Source organism: Rana temporaria, chromosome 3 (genome assembly GCF_905171775.1).
Source record: "Rana temporaria chromosome 3, aRanTem1.1, whole genome shotgun sequence".
In the NCBI taxonomy this organism is placed as follows: Eukaryota; Metazoa; Chordata; class Amphibia; order Anura; family Ranidae; genus Rana; species Rana temporaria.
In genome coordinates, this window is record NC_053491.1 from 454,474,140 (window position 1) to 454,495,437 (window position 21,298).

At 41.7% G+C, this 21,298-nt stretch overlaps 1 protein-coding gene across 1 annotated transcript in view; it reads left to right on the top strand.

The window, feature by feature from the left end:
* Positions 1-21,298, top strand: part of LOC120930566 (serine-rich adhesin for platelets-like) — a 35,225-nt gene that overhangs the window by 9,429 nt on the left and 4,498 nt on the right. The window contains exons 4-8 of the mRNA XM_040341741.1: positions 468-1,238; positions 5,727-7,013; positions 9,127-9,242; positions 13,914-13,975; positions 17,384-17,535. Coding sequence (XP_040197675.1) covers positions 468-1,238; positions 5,727-7,013; positions 9,127-9,242; positions 13,914-13,975; positions 17,384-17,535 — 2,388 coding nt within the window. The remainder of the gene's footprint in view (positions 1-467; positions 1,239-5,726; positions 7,014-9,126; positions 9,243-13,913; positions 13,976-17,383; positions 17,536-21,298) is intronic.

Sequence of the window (21,298 nt, forward strand, 5' to 3'; positions counted from 1 at the left end):
ATATAAAAAAACGTTTTTTTTCCTCAGTTTAGGCCGATACGTATTTGTCTACATATTTTTCATTAAAAAAAATCGCAATAAGCGTTTATTGATTGGTTTGCGCAAAAGTTATAGCGTTTACAATATAGGGGATAGTTTTATGGCATTTTTCTTAATATTTTTTTTGTACTAGTAATGGCGGCGATCAGTGTTTTTTTCCGACAATTGACAAATTTTTGGAACCATTGTCATTTTTATAGCGATCACTGCTATAAAAATGCATTGATTACTATAAAAATGTGTGTAACCCCCTGAACTCTGCACTCTGTATGTAATACAATCCTGGTATTTAATGCCCCTTTAAGACCCTTCTACTGTTTTTGAAATCTGAACGGGGTCGTTGTTAAGTTCCTGCACCTATTTCCTGAGAAAAAAAGCTCTGACTATAACAATTGTTTTCTCCTCTGCTACATATCCATTGTCCACAGAAACATCTATTACTCCAACAACAGGGCCCGAACCTTCAGAACCATCTACACCAATTGATACCTCTTCTACTTTAGATCCAACATCAACTTCATTCTCAGAGACATTCGTTACTGAATCAACAGAACAACAATCTTCAGAATTTTCTACAGCAACTGTTTCCTCATCTACTTTAGATACATCATTTACTATTACAACAACAGGGCCCGAACCTTCAGAACCATCTACACCAATTGATACCTCTTCCACTTCAGATCCAACGTCTACTTTACCCTCAGAGACATCTGTTACTGAATCAACAGAACAACAATCTCCAGATTCCTCTACAGCAACTGTTTCCTCATCTACTTCAGATACATCATTTATAATTACAACAACAGGGCCCCAACCTTCAGAACCATCTACACCAATTGATACCTCTTCTATATCAAATCCAACATCTACTTCATCCTCAGAGACATCTGTTACTGAATCAACAGAACAACAATCTCCAGATTCCTCTACAGCAACTGTTTCCTCATCTACTTCAGATACATCATTTGCTATTACAACAACAGGGCCCCAACCTTCAGAATCATCTATACCGATTGTTACCTCTTCTACTTCAGATCCAACATCTACTTCATCCTCAGAGACATCTGTTTCTGTATCAACAGAACAACAGTCTCCAGAATCTTCTACAGCAACTGTTTCCTCATCTACCTCAGATACATCATTTACTCCTACAACCAACGTATTATCTTCGATAAGCACAACGCCTTTCACTGTACCAGGTAATTCCTCAATTCTACTGCTATATATTGGTCCCCCAGTGGCGCTTCTGGCTCCTCCTATATGTGCAGTGCCCCCGTGGGAGGTGGCACTTGTGTATGCCTGCTCCCAAGCCCCGCTTCTGCGTGCATTGACACACAGCGGGACACCTTCTCCATTATCACTGCCTTTGATTGACAGCAGCGGGAGTAAATGGCCCCTGGTGCCTCAGCAAGGCCAGTGAGACATGGGAATAAGAGAAGAGAAGAGCTGCAAATGTGCACAGCGATGAATCAAATGAGGATTTAGGGAAGTAAAAAGGGAAACGAGGAGCCAAAACCAATGCCTAAATATTTTTCACCTTAATGCAAGGAATGTATTAAAATAAAAAATATTTAGACTTTAGAACCACTTTAAAGTAATCCTGCCACAATCTAGGTAGTCAAAGTCCTTTTATGAAGTTTATATCCATATGGTGGCAACAGTGTCATGCAATTTCAATGCATAATGAACAGTGTTGTCACCCTATTTCAGAAAATGGAGAAACAATTGATCTACTGGTAAGATTAACAGATAATAAAACTATTTTTCAGGTGACTCCGAAAAACACAATCTGCTGTGTTATACTTACTGATAGGGCGGCATCATTTGTGTCATTTCTTATATTGGCCATTAATGTGGTAGGAGGGCTCTTGTTATAATGAGCAAATATGGACAGAATACTTGTACAATATGGCACACTTACCTCCAAAAGCATCCTCCTCCAGCAATGTAATGTCCACACTCTCCCTCATTGCTCTGTCGCTGCCATCTTCTTTTGGTCTTTTTCTTGGTTTTGACACAAGGGACATAATGTACAGCCAGTGGGGTGTGTCCCTTGTGCTGATGTTGCTTCTGTTAGTCAAAATCGTCATTTGTTCAAGCCAACCCCTACTGTCATAATCTCCTGGTGCAGACAGGGGTTAACAGAACTAAGGGGCTGTCATAGGCTATTAAAATTTCCCAACATATTTCTGCCCAGCTTCTCCATTCATACTACAGCTTCTATGAGGTACCCCCCCCCCCCCCAGTCCATACCAGGCTCTTCTGGTCTGTTGTGAATCTTAACAGGAACCCTACCCCAAAATAAAAATAAAAAACGGTGTAGGGTCCCCCTAAAATCCATACTAGCCCCTTATCCGAGCATGCAGCCCTGCAGGTCAGGAAAAGGGGGGGGGGGTGAGCGAGCACCCCCGCCAAACCATACCAAACCACATGCCCTCAACATAGGGGGGTGGGTGCTTTGTGCCCCCACCCCAAAGCACCTTGTCCCCATGTTGATTGGGACAAGGGCCTCTTCCGGACAGCCTTGGGCTGTGGTTGTTGGGGTCTGTGGGCAGGGGGCTTATCAGAATTTGGAAGCTTACTTTAACAAGGGGGCTGTTAGATTCCAGCTCCCCCCCATGTGAATGAGTATCGGGTACATCATACCCCAAACCATTCACCAAAAAAGTGTCAAAGTGTAATAACCACAAGAAACAGTTTTTGGCAAGTCTTTTTTTTTTAAATAGTGTCCCTCGATGCAAATCCATCATCAATCACAATGCCCGCTGGACCCGCAAGAGAGAAAAAAAATGCTCCACCACCTGGGAGGCCTTCCACCGACTGCCCAATCTGAGCTTTGACAGTTCTTATATAGGCAAGGGGCAGGGCCGTCCGGCTACGTCACCTGGTGTCACTGCCCTTTTCTGAGGTCACGTGACGTCAGAAGTAGGCAGTGCCACCAGGTGACGTAGCCAGGTGACTGGGGGGGGGGCAATGCAGTTGTTTCCAGGCAATTGTTTCCATTCAATTGTCAGTGGGGCAGCCCGCTGACAGATGATGACTTATGGTTGTTAAGGACGCGGGCGGCCGGCTTCCCGGCCTACTGTTTAAAAACCAGCTATTTCTTCACTCAGAATTTTAATTGGTTGATCATTTTTTGACCTATTTGAATTCTATTCTTTCTGAAAAGTTGGCATTCATTAGAAAACAAATAAACAAAACTAATTTTAACGGATTTCAACAAAATTCGTTACTATTCGTTACCATCTCATTCGGAGATTCAGATTCATCCGAATCTGCAAATAACCAAAAATGTGTCAAAATTTGTATTCGGACCAAAACGAAGTGCACATCTCTAGTATACAATGATGTTCTTTAAACCAAGAGCAAACAAAAGACAAACATGTCAGCAACAGGTGTTTGCTGCACACACTCAAGCCTAGTACACACGGGCTGAATGCCGGGTGACAACGGCCGGTTAAAAAAAAAAAAAAACAGCCAACATCTGGCTCATGTGTATAGCAGCCTGTCCAACAGAAGCCGGATAGCTTCTGACGAACGAGCATGCTGAAAAACCAGCAGCCAACTGTCTCCCGATCAGCAGTCTTAGCCAATGACTAACCAGAGTGTTCTGGTGGGGCGCCACCCCCCTTTCAGAACACAATAGAACAGCAGGGGATATTGATGTACTAACATCGGATTGTTAGTATAACAGCTTCAACCTGAGCTGGGCTTGAATGAAAAAAATATATATACTGTGTACTAGGCTTCAGAAACTTTGGGAAAAGTTGGGGGGGGGGGGGGGGGGGGGTCAGCAGCACAATAGCAACTACAGTTACATACACACAAAATTTTGGCATTAAAAAGAGCTGGTGGGTCTTTATACTGTGAATACAGGAAGAAGGGGGTTTGGTTTTTATGAGTCAAGCCCACCATTCTGGAATCCCACACATTTTTTTGCAATGTAACAATATAGCAACTAACTGTCCCACACAGACTGACAACTCTCCCTGAACTACCCCAACACATACTGACAACAGGTTGCAGGAATATTTCCTTTGAAAAAATATACAGAATGGTGAACCATGTTACTTTAATTGGATTCATTATAATTGTATACTGAGATTAGTATTATGCCAGTGGTCAGGAGAAGACTGGCTAACTTGTATCACGTGTGTCTCAAAATAACAAGGGAGGGAGACAAAACAGTTTCTCAAGGGAGAGCCAAATGGTAAACTTACCTATGTTACAACCCATATGGGGAAAACTGTTTTTGGTAAAGATTTTTTATGTTACTATAATGCCGCGTGCAGACGGTCGTTTTTTGTGATGAAAAAAACGACGTTTTTGAAAACGTCTTTTAAAATGACCGTGTGTGGGGAAAACATAATTTTATGTCTTCTGAAAAACGACAAAAAAAAAAATTCGAACATGCTCGAATTTTTTGTGTCGTTTTTTGTGTCAATTAAAATGATAGTGTGTGGGCAAAACGACGTTTAAAACAACGTTTTTAAACCCGCGCATGCTCAGAAGCAAGTTATGAAGCTAGTTTCAATGGAAAATAGTGCTGAACAGAACCGCGCTTTGCTAGAGCATTTTGAAAAAACGATGGTGTGTAGGCAACGTCGTTTTTGAAAATGAAGTTTCAAAAACTTTGTTTTATTTCATGATTTAAAATGTCGTTTTTTTTCATCACAAAAAACGACCGGCTGTACGCGGCATTAAGCCATCTTACAGTATGTGTTCACTTCCTAGTTTTATTTCAGGTCGCTACAATACACCAAGATTTAACTTACGATAGAACATTTATATCTTTGATTAGTAGACATGTGCACACTGAAATATTTATTTTCGGGATTTTGCCGAAATTTGTTTTTATTTATCTATTTTCGTTAAAAAAATAAATCCGTCTGAAAATCCAAATTAATTAAGGTTGAATCTGTCATTGAAGGCTTATGGTGTCTGTCGGATTTTCTAAGAAGATTCGACGGAGCAGCTAAACTGTACGATGCCGCAATTGTACATTTCCAGTCGAATGTTCCGCCTACAAGCTAAAGAAGAATTCTAATGTTGTATGACACTAGTAATTATTATGTTTATAAATTAATATTACTAGTCAACCAACATTAGAATTCTTCTATAGCCTATGGGCAGAGCATTTGACCGGAAATGTATGATTGCGGCATTGTACAGTTTAGCTGCTTGTCAAATCTTCTTAGAACTTTCAACAGACACCATAAGCCTTCAATGACAGGTTCAACGTTTGTATGTTTTTTGCTGCTTCGTCGAATCTTCGTCGTTCATGTCGAATGGTCCACCCCAACACTGTCTCTATAATGTCAAATCTATTCTCTCTATGTCAAATCTTTCCTCTCTATGTAGAATAATCTTGGACTAATAGAGTTAAGGTTAGGCACATTCGACCGCAGATTCGATATACACAGATTGCTATTGTCAGCGTCATGTCGAATCTCCTATCTATCGAACTGTTGTAGCAAAGAAAATGAAAATAAAGCATTTTTTTATGTCGGATCTTTCGGATTTCGGATTCTGCACGTTCGTTTTCGTTTGTTAAAATGATAATGAAAATACCTGAAATTCGGACGAAAATGCATTCAAACGGTAATGAATGCACATGTCCTATTGATTAGAGATAGTAATGATTCATCATCATGTTTTCTCCTCTGCTTTAAATCCATTGTCCACAGATGCATCTATTACTCCAACAACAGGGCCCCAACCTTCAGAACCATCTACACCATTTGATACCTCTTCTATATCAAATCCAACATCTACATCATCCTCAGAGACATCTGCTACTGTATCAACAGAACAACAATCTCCAGAATCTTCGATAGCAACTGTTTCCTCCTCTACTTCAGGTACATCATTTTTTACAACAGGACCCCAACCTTCAGAACCATCTACACCAATTGTTATCTCTTCTTCTACTTCAGATCCAACGTCTACTTCATCCTCAGAGACATCTGCTACTGTATCAACAGAACAACAATCTCCAGAATCTTCTACAGCAACTGTTTCCTCATCTACTTCAGATACATCATTTATTACAATAGGACCCCAACCTTCAGAACCATCTACACCAATTGTTACCTCTTCCACTTCAGATCCAACATCTACTTTATCCTCAGAGACATCTGTTACTGTATCAACAGAACAACAATCTCCAGAATCTTCTACAGCAACTGTTTCCTCCTCTACTTCAGCTACATCATTTATAATTACAACAGGACCCCAACCTTCAGAACCATCTACACCGATTGTTACCTCTTCCACTTCAGATCCAACGTCTACTTCATCCTCAGAAACATCTGTTACTGTATCAACAGAACAACAATCTCCAGAATCTTCGATAGCAACTGTTTCCTCCTCTACTTCAGATACATCATTTTTTACAACAGGACTCCAACCTTCAGAACCATCTACACCAATTGTTACCTCTTCTTCTACTTCAGATCCAACGTCTACTTCATCCTCAGAGACATCTGCTACTGTATCAACAGAACAACAATCTCCAGAATCTTCTACAGCAACTGTTTCCTCATCTACTTCAGCTACATCATTTATTATTACAACAACAGGACCCCAACCTTCAGAGCCATCTACACCATTTGATACCTCTTCTATATCAAATCCAACATCTACTTCATCCTCAGAGACATCTGCTACTGTATCAACAGTACAACAATCCCCAGAATCTTCTACAGCAACTGTTTCCTCCTCTACTTCAGCTACATCATTTATTATTACAACAACAGGACCCCAACCTTCAGAACCATCTACACCGATTGTTACCTCTTCCACTTCAGATCCAACATCTACTTCATCCTCAGAAACATCTGTTACTGTATCAACAGAACAACAATCTCCAGAATCTTCTACAGGAACTGTTTCCTCCTCTACTTCAGGTACATCATTTACTATTACAACTGACGTATTATCTTTAGTGAGCACAACACCTCTCACTGTACCAGGTAATTCCTCATTTCTTCTGCTGTATATTGGTCCCCCAGTGGTGCTCCTGGCTCCTCTTCTATGTGCAGTGCCCCCATGGGAAGTGGCACTTGTGTATGCTCAGCAGCGGGAGCCAATATCTCCTGGTGCCACAGCAAGGCCAGTCAGACATGGAAATGAGGGGAGAGAAGAGCTGCAATTGTGCACAGCGATCACATGAGGGTTTAGGTAAGTAAAAAGGGGAATGAGGAGCCAATATCAATGTCTAAACATTTTTTACCTTAATGCAAGAAATGTATTAAAATAATAAAAACCTTTTAGACTTTAGAACCACTATAAAATAATCCTGTCCTTATGAAGTTTTTATCCATATGGTGGCAACAGTGTCGTGCAATTTCAATGTAGAATAAACAGTGATGTCACCCTATTACAAAAAATGGAGAAACAATTGATCTACTGGTAAGATTAACAGATAATAAAACTATTTTAACAGGTGACTCAGAAAAACAAAAACTGCTGTGTTATTCCTACTGATAGGTCTGCATCATTTGTGTCATTTCTTATGTTGGCCAGTAATGTGGTGGGAGGGCTCTTGTTATAATGAGCAAATATGGACAGAATACTTGTAAAATATGGCACACTTACCTCCTAAAGCATCCTCCTCCAGCAATAGAATATCCACACTCTCCCTCATTGCTCTGTCGCTGTCATCTTCTTTTGGTCTTTTTTTTGGTTTGACACAAGGGACATAATGTACAGCCAGTGGGGTGTGTCCCTTGTGCTGATGTTGCTTCGGTTAGGCAAAATCCTGTTTTGTTCATGCCAACCCCTACTGTCAGATTCTCCTAGTGCAACAGGGGTTAATAGAACTAAGGGGCTGTCATAGGTTATCAATATTTCCCAACTATGCCTGCCCAGCTTCTCCATTCATACTACAGCTTCTATGAATGAAACAGGATTTATGAAGGTGGGATCCTTTCAATCATCCACCTATCCTCCATTCATAGATTGTGTTTTGTTCATAGAAAGTTTGGTACAGCTTTTAAGAATGGAAAAGGTAGGCGGAAACGGAGGGCATAGTTGAGAACATAGATGAGAGCCAATGACAGTCCTTTACCTCTATTAACTCCCATAACACTGGAAGATTTTGGCAGCGGTGGGAAGGAGGGAGGAGGAGGGCGTGGACAAAGGAGGATTTTGAAAGAAGAGGCATCAGCAAAATTGACACATTCTACTGACTGTATGTTATGTCCATTGTGCTGATTTTTCAGTTTTTGTTTTTATTTTGGCCACACTTAGGCCTCGTACACACGACCGAGGAACTCGTCGTAAAATAAAACATCGTTTTCCTCGACGAGTTCCTTGTCAGGCTTGTGGAGAAACTTCACAAGCTATCTTTGCGTACACACTGTCAAGACAAAATCTCCTCGTTCTCAAATGCGGTGATGTACAACACATACAGCGGCAGGGAAAGTTCGATTCCACTGGCACAAGCCTTGGGGCTGCTTTTGCTAATCTCATGTTACTGCGTGTTAAAGGGGTTGTATTAAGCATCCTTTACCTGCAGACATTCCTCTTTTCACTTCCTCATTGTTCGTTTTTGCTCAGAAGTTGCTCTATTTCTTCTCTGTTACCGAAGGTGCGCTCCCATCTCATACTTTATTCTGAGCATGCACGGGTTTCTTAGCATACACGCGAACGTGTTTCTCGTCAAAAGCAAACCCGACGAGGAAATTTAGACTCCCGTCGAGGAAAAAGGGAACTTGTTCTCTTTATTTCTCGTCTAGTTCCTCGACAGTTTCCTCGATGAAAAACATACACACGACCGTTTTCCTCTGCAAAAAAGCTCTGCCACCAAGTTTCTTGTTGGATTCTGTCGAGGAAATCGGTTGTGTGTATGAGGCCTTAGTCTTTAAGGCAGACTAGACATACAGGTCGCTAGATGCAATAAAAGATCTTTTACAGGACCTTTTAGGCACGCAGAGTTTCATCTGTAATAAAAGCCTATCCTGCTAGCAATTTTTTTAAAGATTTAGCCTTGAAAACTTACTGGAGCTTTTGTTGCATTAGTTATTCATGTTGCAATTATTTATTCTTTAAGTAGCATATCTTTCTCTCTCTATCTTTTTACAGCTGCTGTCACCATAACAATCAATGTGACTGTTAAAATCAATGAAAGTTTTTCAAGTGCTCTTGAAGACAACTCCACCGCAATATATAGCAATTTTACAACTCGGTTTCAGGATCAGGTATGTTTTTGTTAAATGTAATATTTGTTTGCTTCATCTCTATTTTGTGTCCTATGATGTCACAGGTCCTTCCTCTGCTCTACCAGAGGGGGTGGAGGTACTATTAGCCGGATTCAGGTAGACTTACGCTGGCGTATCTACTGATACGCCGTTGTAAGTCTAAATGTGCGCCGTCGTATCTTTTTTTTTTTTCACAAAGAGGGCACCGTCGTATCTATGCGTTGATTCTTAAAATGAGATACGCCTGAATTTTGCCAAGATACGACCGACGTAAGTCTCCTATGCCGTCGTATCTTGGGTGCATATTTACGCTGGCCGCTAGGGGCGCTTCTGTTGATTTACGCGTCGAATATGTAAATGAGAAAGATACGCCGATTCACGAACGTACGTATGCCTGTCGCAGTAAGCTACGCCGTTTACGTAAGGCGTACGTCAGGCGTATAGATAAAACACCTCTATAGGTGGCGCAGCCAATGCAAAGTATGGACGATGGAACAGCCATCGGAGTTTACGTTGTACGTGAATGGGGCTGGGCGTAAGTTACGTTCACGTCGTACGCATTGAGCTGACGTATCTTAGGGAGCATTTGCGACGTGATTCTGAGCATGCGCGCGCATGGGCCGTTCGTACGGCCATGCATTTACATGGGGTCACGGCTCATTTCAATACAACACGCCCACTACCTTCATAATTTGAATTAGGCAGGCTTACGCCGGCCCATTTACGTTACGCCGGCGCACATATGGGAGCAAGTGCTTTGTGAATACAGTACTTGCCTCTCAATGTTACGACGGCGTAGCACATATGAGATGCGCTACGCCTATCTAAAGATGCGCCGATCTTTCTGAATCTGGCTATATTAGCCCAGATGGCATAATGACATCTCCCCATGGAGTCAGTCTACAACAGCTTAGGCTCACAGAATGTGGTCTGAAGAATTGTAGGACTCTGGAGGTGAGATTTAGGGGAACTGAAGGAGGAGCTAGTGAGCAGAAGGTCTTAGAAGGAGCGAAGAGAATGTTTTCGATTATTTTTTGAGATAAGTTTGGTGGTAAGGCTTGGGGAAAAGCTGTGGATGGCTTTATATGTTATTGCAAGTATTTTGAATTTTATTTTGCTGGGGGAGTGAAAGAGAGTGGAGGGATTGGCAGAGAGAGGTGGTGAACACTGAGCGTTTGGTAAGGTGGATGAGTCTGATAGCAACATTCATGATATGCTAAAAAGAGCATAGTCTGTGTAGAAGTTGGGCATCGAGGAGGGAGTTGCAATAGTTGATGTGATCATGTGAGAAATAACAAGCAAGTTAATTAATAGCTTTGTGTTGCTGTTGGTGAATCCATTCCTGCCATGGCCTCTTAGCGAAGTCTCAAGGCAGGAGGCAGGACAGACTTGCCATTCATCTTATGTCAGGCATGTCCAAAGTCCGGCCCGGGGGCCAATTGCGGCCCGTGGTCCGGTTTCATGCGGCCCCACTAGTAATTTGTAAATGTATATCTTTTATGGCCCCCAACAAATCCTCAAGCGCTGCGCACTGCTCGGGGATTCGTTGGGGGGCACAAAAGATATATACTGTATTCATTGTTCCAGGGAGGGGGCGGGACAAGTGCCATCAGATTACATACAGGAGAATCTCTAGTTTACTCAGCGGCCTCTGTAATAGGAAGTACCATCTCCTGGGCTGGCATTGGAGGACTGTTCTGTCTATCAAAGGAGGCGGGACTTTGTATTAAAGAGGCCGCTGAGTAAACAGGAGATTCTCCTGTATGTAATCTGTTGGCGCTTGTCCCGCCCCTCCCTGTTCTCTCCAAGGCTGCAGATGGGCATGAACCAGGCTGCACTGATGGTAATGGTGAGGCTGCATTCATGGCAATGGTGAGGCTGCATTCGGGCACTGATTAGGCTGCATTGATGGGCACTGGCCCTTATTTTGCTTCCCAGTTCTTAATTTAAATTTTTTTTTTCCTGAAACTTCCCTTCTAAAGTGAAGGTGCGTGTTATACAACGATAAATACGGTATATCCAAATAACATGCCCGAGCTCATCCTTAGACTCTTCACCACACACAGCCACAAAGGCAAGAGAGTTCTTGTTTGGCAGTGTATTAGTTAATTTGAATTAAATTTTAATGGTTCTAAGAATGTCAGGCAAAATGGTCGGCCCTCACGCACGTTCACTTCACCAAATCTGGCCATCTTTGAAAGAAGTTTGGACACCCCTGTCTTATGCCCATCCCGAAGGCTCCTGATCATAATGGAGGCCAAGAGATGTAGGCGACAGCTTGGCCATTATGCTGGGAGCACGCAGCAAGCATGGTATCAGGACAGAAACCTCAGCCATCATGCATGCATATGTGCGGACTGTGTGCGTAAAGGCCCACCCTCCTTTCCACTCTACACATTCATTATTTATTTGGTAAGAGGCTAAGAAGGGGCGAAATTTGGAAATGTTAGAGGTGAAGGTGGCACAGTTTAGACAGTAATATGATTTGGGGCTGATAGAACAGAACAAAGTCCAGGATTACACCTAGCACACTAACATAAGGGGAGTGAGTGTTTGTTGTGTTATTGATCTTGAAAGAAATGATGGTGGAGGGGGAAAGGGAAGAGGAAATATTATGATCTAAATTTAAGAAAGATTTAGTTTTAGGAAATAGTGTGAAATCCATAATGATATGTCACTTAGTAATTAGTAGACACGTGTATTCTTTTTCGTCCGAATTTCAGCTATTTTCATTATTGTTTTAACAAACGAAAACGAAAGTGCAGAATACGAAAACCGAAACATCCGACATAAACAAAAGCTTTATTTTCGTTTTTGTGGGTCGAATGTGCCTATCCTTAACTCTATTAGTCCAAGATTATTCTACATAGAGAGAAAAGATTCGACATAGAGAGAATAGATTTGACATTATAGAGAGAAAAGATTTGACATTTTAAAGAGAAAAGATCGCTGCTGGAATTGGGTGGGGGAAGTAAAATAAAAAAAATGATGATGATGAATGTTATTGGCTGATTGTACCCAAAGAGGAGGAGCAGTAAAATAGCTAGAACTAACTTGACAATTCAACATAAACAACGAAGATTTGACAAAGCATCGAAAAACATACAAACGTCGACTCTGTCTTTGAAGGCTTAAGGTGTCTGTCGAATGTTCAAAAAAGATTTGACGGAGCAACTAAACTGGAGGACGCCGCATTTCTGGTCAAATACTCGGCCCATAGACTATAGAAAAATTCTAATGTTGGTTGACTAGTAATAATAATTAATAAATATAATTATTACTAGTCATACAACATTAGAATTCTTCTATAGCTTGTAGGCGGAACATTCGACCGGAAATGTACGATTCAACGTACAGTTTCGCTGCTCTTCATTGAACATTCTAAAGACACCATAAGTATTCAATGGCAGATTCAACCTTAATTCATTTGGATTTTCGGACTAATGCAATTTCTTTTTTTTTATCAGATACTTTTTTATTGAGTTTCCAACATACAAAACACATACTTTTTTTTTTTTTTTTTTAAATACATTACAAAACATCAAAAGGTACATTTCACCACAGGAGATTTCACATATCTTCCAAAAAATACGTATCCACATAGCACCTCTATATTCTTCAGCTCTATCTTAGGTATATTATATCAAAAAAGACCTTAAGTATACCTTTCGTATATACTCATTTTCTTTCCTATTCCCCCTCTCGTTTTCTTTTTTCCCCCCCCTCTTTCCTTCCCTATCTCCTCCCACTATCTCACCCAAGACAAAAATATATCACCCTTCCTTCTCGCCTGTTCATTCTACTCCCTCCCGATGGCCGCTACATCTCTGTCCCCAAGAATTCTACTTTGTATCAACCACATTGGTGCTAAACCTGGGGTATCTAGCCAGGGGCCCCATATATTCTCAAATTTCCCCAGATTACCCCGGTGTTTATACGTAAGTTGTTCCCTAACGAGTGAATCCTTTACCGATATTATCCACTCTGTATATGTGGGGGCCATTACAGACAGCCATTTCCTAGCAATAAGTTTCCTGGCCAAAAATAGGGCCCTTAGAATAGCAATAGAAGTATATGGCATATCCTTTTCTTCGTCTAACCACCCCAACACACAAAGTTTAGGGTCCATAGGCAGTCGAAGATTCCATATACTATTAACAGTGGCCATCACCTCCCCCCAATAGAGCTGCAGCTTCGGACACCTCCAAAGCATATGCACGAGAGTCCCATTGTCTACCAGACAGCAGGGATAAAATGGATCATCACTTCTGCGCCATTTATACAATTTTTCAGGTGTACGGTATGTACGTTGTATAATAAAAAGCTGGGTGAGCTGCTGAGTTGACAACAATGTTACCTTGAGAACATTGCCTAATATTGTGTTCCACTCATCATCAGCAATATGTCCTATTTCGTCCCCCCAGCCAGCTCTACACTTCAAAGTCATTGCTGTAGAGACGTGGACTAATGCAATTTCTAACGAAAAACTAGATAAATAAAAACGAATTTCGGGAGTAACTGAATAATGTATTTTTCGGACGAAAACGAAATTCCGAAACTGAATATTTCAGTGTGCACATGACTAGTAATTAGTGATGTACGAGGAGACCAAAGGGGTACGGGGAAAAGTATCTGTTTCTGTGTCTTTAAAACGCTCTCTTTGTCTTACAGATGAAAAAGTTCTACAAAAGAATACTATTAAAGGATGTGGAAATCTTTATACACTCAATTTAGTAAGTAATAGTTATACTGTATGTAGCGCTCATTCCCACAGGGTGCACTGAGAATGACTGAGGTCTCCCTTGGTAGTGAAGCAGCTTCCAGACCCAGACACAGTTTCAAACACACTGGCAAACACAGCCGTGGTTTTTGGGGGGTGTCTTTTTGTGGATTTATTGCAGAATATTGGAAAGAGAAAGGGTTAAGAGTGCAGGATGCTCCAAATGATAGCAACCACAGGAGGACAGTCTCTTAGCACAAATCCTAAGCAGTAGCCTTTGCTGGAGGCAAAAAAGAATGGCCCGTTAACCTGGGACTCTATAAGCAAGCAGCCTCAGTCCCTACAGCAACCTCTGGCACTTACTTCCCAAAGCACAGATGGGATCCCAGATCAAGTTCACAATTACTCAAAATGTCCAAGGACAGCTGCTACCCACTACATATTCCATGTGATACTCTTCAATAAGCAAGAAAAAGGATCCTTCACCTGGTCAGTGTCCACAGGTGATATTCTCCAGCAAATATCCTTTAATCAGATCATCTTGAGGCCCTTAGCCCAGCACATGCTGAGGCCCAACACCAACTCTTCATAAAACGCTGGGCCTGCATCCCAGGTGCAACAGTCCGAGCAAGCCTCCCAAACTTTTATCCTCTCTCCAGCTGCTTCTGCCCCCTCCCCCCTTCCAGAGATTGGCTAAGGTCAGATAAATATTCTTTAGTAGCTGACCATCCCAGCTATTTCTGGAAGCTCCTTCCATAGGTAGACAGGAGCAATCAGCCACCAAACCTATGGAAACCTGACCAGACTGACCTGATCAGACTTTGGGAATTGAGTATTGAGGTGTAAAAGAGTTCAGCTGGGCATACTGGGCATCTGATATTTTTCCTGATCTCATTTGTGATCCAATTTCTTCTAAAACCAGGGCTTTTTTCAGGGGGAACTTGGGGGAACTCAGTTCCACCACCTCTGGCTCAGACCCTTTGGTGCCTGCTCACCACAATCACTTGTAAACACAGAAGTCTGGTTTCTGTGTTTACAAGTGACATCTCTGCACTCTGTGTGTAAAACCCTGAACTCTGCACTCTATATGTAATGAAATCCTGGTATTTAATGCCCCTTTAAGACCCTTCTACTGTTTTTGAAATCTGAACGGGGTCGTGGTTGAGTTCCTGCATCTATCTGAGAAAAAAAGCTCTGTCTAAAACTATTTGAATGAATAATTCACTTTTTTTTAATCCACCATCAATTGATTTAAAGAAAGCATATAGTGAAAAATCCAATGACTTTCTTAAAGATTACTGTTTTGATAGATTTTTCATCAATGAGAATTATTATTTCAGTCTATCAAATTTGCCAATGTATTTCCTTTTAGGGTTCCCTTACAATTTAAATCACTTTTTATATTAGTGAAATCATATCATATTCTATTATATTGGTAATTGAAAGCTGGTTGAATTGCCTGAAAATATGTATACACCAGTTACTGTAGTTATGCCTTAATCCAGTTAAAGCATATCCAAACCCCCCCCAAAAAAATGTAATTTATTGAGCAGAAAACAGTTTGGCCTTTTTAATTGCAGAATTAATTTACGTCTGTCTAAATGTGTGCTTCAGTCAGCTTGGGCTGTGAGAGGTCCTGGAGGAATTTCCTAATTTCAAAAATAGGATATTTGGTGGATTAAAAAATAATGCAAAGTAAGATTTGTGGAGTATGTTAGGATTTGGGGAGAATGTCCTATTACAGATTCTAATGTCCTGTATACACCGTCGGATTTTCCGACAAGAAAAGTCCGATGTGAGCTTTTGGTTGGAAATTCGGACCGTGTGTAGGCTCCATCGGATTTTTCCTCTCGGAGAGCTGGTTCTCAAATTTTCAGACGGAAAAAATTTCGATCGTCTGTAGCAATTTCCGAAGTGCAAAATTCCGTTGCGCAAAATTTTGACGCGCAAAATTCCGACGCAGGCTCGGAAACAATTTGACTCATGCTCGGAAGCATTGAACTTCATTATTTCGGCTGGTCATAGTGTTGTACATCACCACATTCTTGACAGTTGAAAGTTCAGAGAACTTTTGTGTGACCATGTGTATGCAAGCCAAGCTTGAGCAGAATTCCGTCGGAAAAACCATCCAAGGTTTTTCCGACAGAAAATCCGACCTTGTGTACGGGACATTAGAGTAGACATGATTATAAAGCGGTGCTCCGGCCTCCCCCTCCAAAAATTTAAAGTCAGCATTACTTGTCCTGGAATCCAGTGATGTCGAGCATCTCAGCCGATGTTTCCATTGACTGTTGGGTGCTGTCACTGCCATTGCCGGTAAGGGTAACCTTCACAGCCAGGTCCCTACTGCGCATGTACGAACCGCGCTGCGCTCTCTTACTGGCCCGACAGCAGGGGAAGGAGGAGGGAGGAGGGGCTGACATTTTGACATACCTCGCCACGGCGAGGTCCGACAGAGGTGGGAAAAGGGTACCTGTCAAAAACAGGTACCTGCCCCCCCCCCCCCAAAAGGTGCCAAATGTGGCACCGGAGGGGGGGGAGAATCAGATAAGCGACCAGGCGTTTCACTTTTGGATAGAACTCCGCTTTAAGTTTAGGAGGGACTTTGCTTTTAATATAAAGTTATGAGAAGGAAAATTGGCATAATCAGCCCAAAGGGTGGCGCCATTGAAATGGAACTTCCGCTTTATAGTACGTGTTGTACGTCACCGTGCTTTGCTTGAGATTTTTTTTCACGATCGTGTGTATGCAAGGCAGGCTTTTTTTTTCCATGACATTAAAAACGGTTGTGTGTACGTGACATGACTGACACTTTTTGCTGTGTTGTTTGGCCTGTTAAAGAAATTTGAAAAATAACAGACTTACTGGCTTGATCATCAGGTGAAAATAAAGGGGGAAAAATTAAAAATTAAAACCAATGCTGCCACCACATCTATGTATTAGTATGCTGCAATATATACTACGTTTTGGGTTTGAAAACCCTTTAAATTATTTTTTGAAGTGCAGTTAGTCTAAGTTCCCAAAGCTCTTCTGCTGTCCATCTCCTGTAATCCACGGTACTGACTAAAAGATAGAGAATCAGCATCAAGAGCCAATCAGGCTCTTCTGAGTGGCACAATGACACATCATTGATCTTCTGCTCCTTCATTGTCCAATAAGCAGTGTTCTTTACCAAGCTGTACTTCTACTGCAGAGGAGATTAGGGACTTGGCTGTACCCTCTGGTAGTGGTGCCTTGATATTAGGACCAGCTGAACAAAATGAAAAATGCTTTGGAATGTAAAACAATTTTCAGATATGCTCAGTGGTAAATTATGAGGATTTTCTGACTTTACTGGTGGTGATTCCCATACACGCATGTGGTGTTGTTCTCGTGTTTTGGTATGTATTTCATGGTTTAATCGATTTTTTTTTTCTTGCAGCAATGGAAGCATTATTGTGGAGCACATAGTTCGCATTCTATCTAATATTCAAACTGCCGTAGAAGATAAAGAATTCTATGACAAAATTCTGACTGCTGTGCAAGATCAAATAAATCAAATAAATTGCACCAATGATCCGTCAATAGATAACAGTAAGTATGCTCAAAATATGTTTACTAAATCTAAAAGAAAAAAAAGTATACTCTATTTTTAGGAAATTCAAAGTCATGGCGTCCCCCTCAAAATCCATACCAGACTCTAATTTAGACATGCAGCCTGGCTGGCCAGGAAAGGGTACAGCAAGTGTTGTGGGGACAAGGAGGGCTGGCGAAGCCTTCCCCTGAAACCTCACCTTGTGCCTAATCATCACAGCCATGGATCTGTTGATGTGGAGTTCTGTAGTGGAGGAATTATTGGAATCTGGAAGCCCCCTTCAGAATAAGGGGACCCAAGATATCTGTCTCTCACCGCTATGTGAATGAGTACAGGGTACATACAGAAGCATCCGTTGTTAATCATTTTCAAAAAATTTAAACCGTAACTAAAAACAACCAGAACGTTTAAAAGTCCTTTAGTAAACTCCCAAAAAATTTCCCAAGATGTAAATTTAACATCAGTCATGTTGTCTAGGGATAAGGATCCAGCATTGATCATGACGGGCATCTTGTAAAGGGGTTGTAAAGGATTTTTTTTTTCATAATAAGCATCCTTTACCTGCAGACATTCCTCTTTTCACTTCCTCATTGTTCGTTTTCGCTCAGAAGTTGCTCTATTTCTTCTCTGTTCTGTTCACTTCCTGCTTGTCTGATTGTTACTCACCACCGTGATGGGAGGCTTTACTTCAGTGGTCAGTAACGTGCTCACCCCCTCCTGGGAACTATATCTGTGCGGCAGGACGCTCTCTACGTGTTAGGCCTCGTACAGACGGGCAAACATGTACGATGAAAACGGTCCGCCGGACTGTTTTCAGCGTACATGTCTGCCCGGAGATTTCTGTATGATGGCTGTACACGCCATCATACAGAAATCCGCGCGTACTCGATACGCGGCGACGAGGCCGCGCCGTCGCCGCGACGTGCGCGGCCCTGCCAGTTCAATGCTTCCACGCATGCGTCGAAGTAATTCGACGCATGCGAGGGATGGCGGCCGCTCGGACATGTACGGTAGGTCTGTACAGACGACCGAACATGTCCGACGGACAGGATTCCAGCGGGCATGTTTCTAAACATGTTTAGAAATATTTGCCCGCTCGAAAAAGGCCCGGTGGGCAAATGTACGCTGCAATCCTGTCCGCTCGGCTGTACAGACGACCGAACATGTCTGCTGAAACTGGTCCGCGGACCAGTTTCAGCAGACATGTTCGGTCATCTGTACGGGGCCTTAGAGACCTCAAGGAGGTGTGAATTACTGGGCGTGCCGCAATTCATACTGGGAAATGTAGTTCTTACATGAACGAGCGCCGCAAACCAGGAAGTGAATGAGAGAACAGAAACTAGAACGCCGGAGGTGATATAGATGAAGGAATTTAATAGGTATTTACTTGTTTTTTTAACAGAATCATTACACTATTCTGTCTGTCTACCTTGCAGACATTAATTTTAGGCAAAAACATTTTTTCCTTTACAACTCTTTTAAAGTGGAGGTTCACCCAAAAAACAAGTATCTAACATTATATTCAGTATACCTCAAACATGTACAGTATGCCGTTTATTTATTTTTTGGGGGTGTACATACGGTATTATCTGTATTTTCCTCCTGGCTTCCGGGTACTCGCTCCCGCGGGACTGGGAGTTCCTGTGCAGTGCCGCAATGTCATCTGGGACTTCGCCCATATGATTGACGTGCCTGAAAAAACTCCCCCCGGCGGATAAGGCGCGTCACGACTTTCCGAAAATAGCCAAACCGCGAGTCGGCTCTATACGGCGCCTGCGAACCGACTAGGAGCCATGTAGAGCTGACTGCGCAGGTGCCGTATAGAGCCGACTCGCGGTTCGGCTACTTTCGGAAAGTCGTGACACGCCTTATCCGCCGGTGGGAGTTTTTCTCAGGCACGTCAATCATATGGGCGAAGTCCCAGATGACATTGCGGCACTGCACAGGAACACCCAGTCCCGCGGGAGCGAGTACCCGGAAGACGGGAGGAAAATACAGATAATACCGTATGTACACCCCTCCAAAAAAAAAAAAAACGGCATACTGTACATGTTTGAGGTATACTGAATGTAATGTTAGATACTTGTTTTTTGGGTGAACCTCCTCTTTAATGACACGACAACCGGCTGCTACTCCTGTCACAAATGACAGTTTCTCAGAACTGCTGTAAAGTAAATGTAAAGGACAGCTCTGGGGACCTGGATGACATCACTGACTAAATATTGTCATTGTCAACGGATGATGGGCCCCGGGATCGCTGTGGCTTTACCCAGGCCACAGTGTTACTGGTGGGCTCCTGTTCCCGGGGGCCCCATTCACGCATCATTCATCTCCTTGTATCCAAGGTCCATCCACATATGTGTGCACCCTGGTTGCCGCATGGGACCCTGCTTGGTGGCCCCCGCCTCCCTCTCTTGCGGGGTTGTTCTAGACATGCTTCTGATGAAGCGTTTTTTGCAGCGAAACAAGTCAAGATGATTGTCGTGACCCTCAACCCACAAATTTTTCCTCCTATATAATCACATAGTTCACCCTCAATATTCTAATGAGGAATGTTACATAGTTTACATCCGTTTATAAGTATTTAACCCTTGGGGAGTATCTTACCAAAGACCAAATTCCTATTGCAGAGGCTGACTTATCTTGTGCAGACTTCTGTGGAAATCAGTGAGAAAATCACACAATAAGCAAATTAAATTTCTAGGGCTGTTCTGTACACCAACAGTGTATAAAATACCTCCAGGTTGCCATATTGCATTGATTTTTTAAAGAAAATAACAGCTCTGCAGAATAAAAAGAAACGTAAATTTTAACAACATTAAAATTACAATGTGGCTTGTGTAGCAATTGTATTTGCTATGTTATTTTTGTTGGCTTTAAATCATACAAATGACCCATAGTGTACTTAAAATAAGTAACATTATGCATGCATTTTTTTTCCAAAGGAAACCTGTGATGAGAAAAAGGTGACTGCAATTATTAACTTGTTTCTGAAAATATTAGCATTTTCTGGATGTTTTTCTTTATGAAGGCCGTAGTGCAGAGTGCTGGTATAGATGTACTACATATCATGTACTAAGACATTCTCGGAACACATAATAAAATGGATCTGCTTTTTAATTAAACATTTTTTATATACTCTAACACTGTAACTATTTCATTTTACAGGTACAGTCTGCTTCATTTTAACATATTTTAAGAGCATAACAGAAGGTAATACAACACGTATTGTCTATTTTTCTCTCTCTCGCTCTCTCTCTTTCTTGCTCTCGTATTATTATACACAGACTGTAAAGTATTATTCAGTAATATAAGGATCCTTGTATAAACAAAAAAAAACAAAAAAAGGTTGATGCTGCGCTAGCATAAACTGATAAATATAACAAATGAATAGCGTGGACAGTGAGCTGCTGGCACTAAAAAATTGTGTACAACAATTCAGTAAAACATAAAAAAACAAAAAGAAGCGCAGCGCTAATAAGTGAAAAATTATATAGTTCATAAAAAATTATATAAATGAAAATTCATTCTAGACTTAAGAATAGAACCAGAAAAGTTAGGAGACGTTTGGTGTAATAAAAGAAACACGACCTCAAAAACCATTCAGTGATAAAGGTTAAGTGAAATAGTCCAGCATTAATTCTTGTGAAAAAAAAAAACAGCTGCCAAGAAAAGTGATGTGATGAACTCCAAGTTGCTGCTAATGGGATAGATCTCCACACTACACCCGTGAGATAAGACTGCCTGCTTACCAGAGAAAAA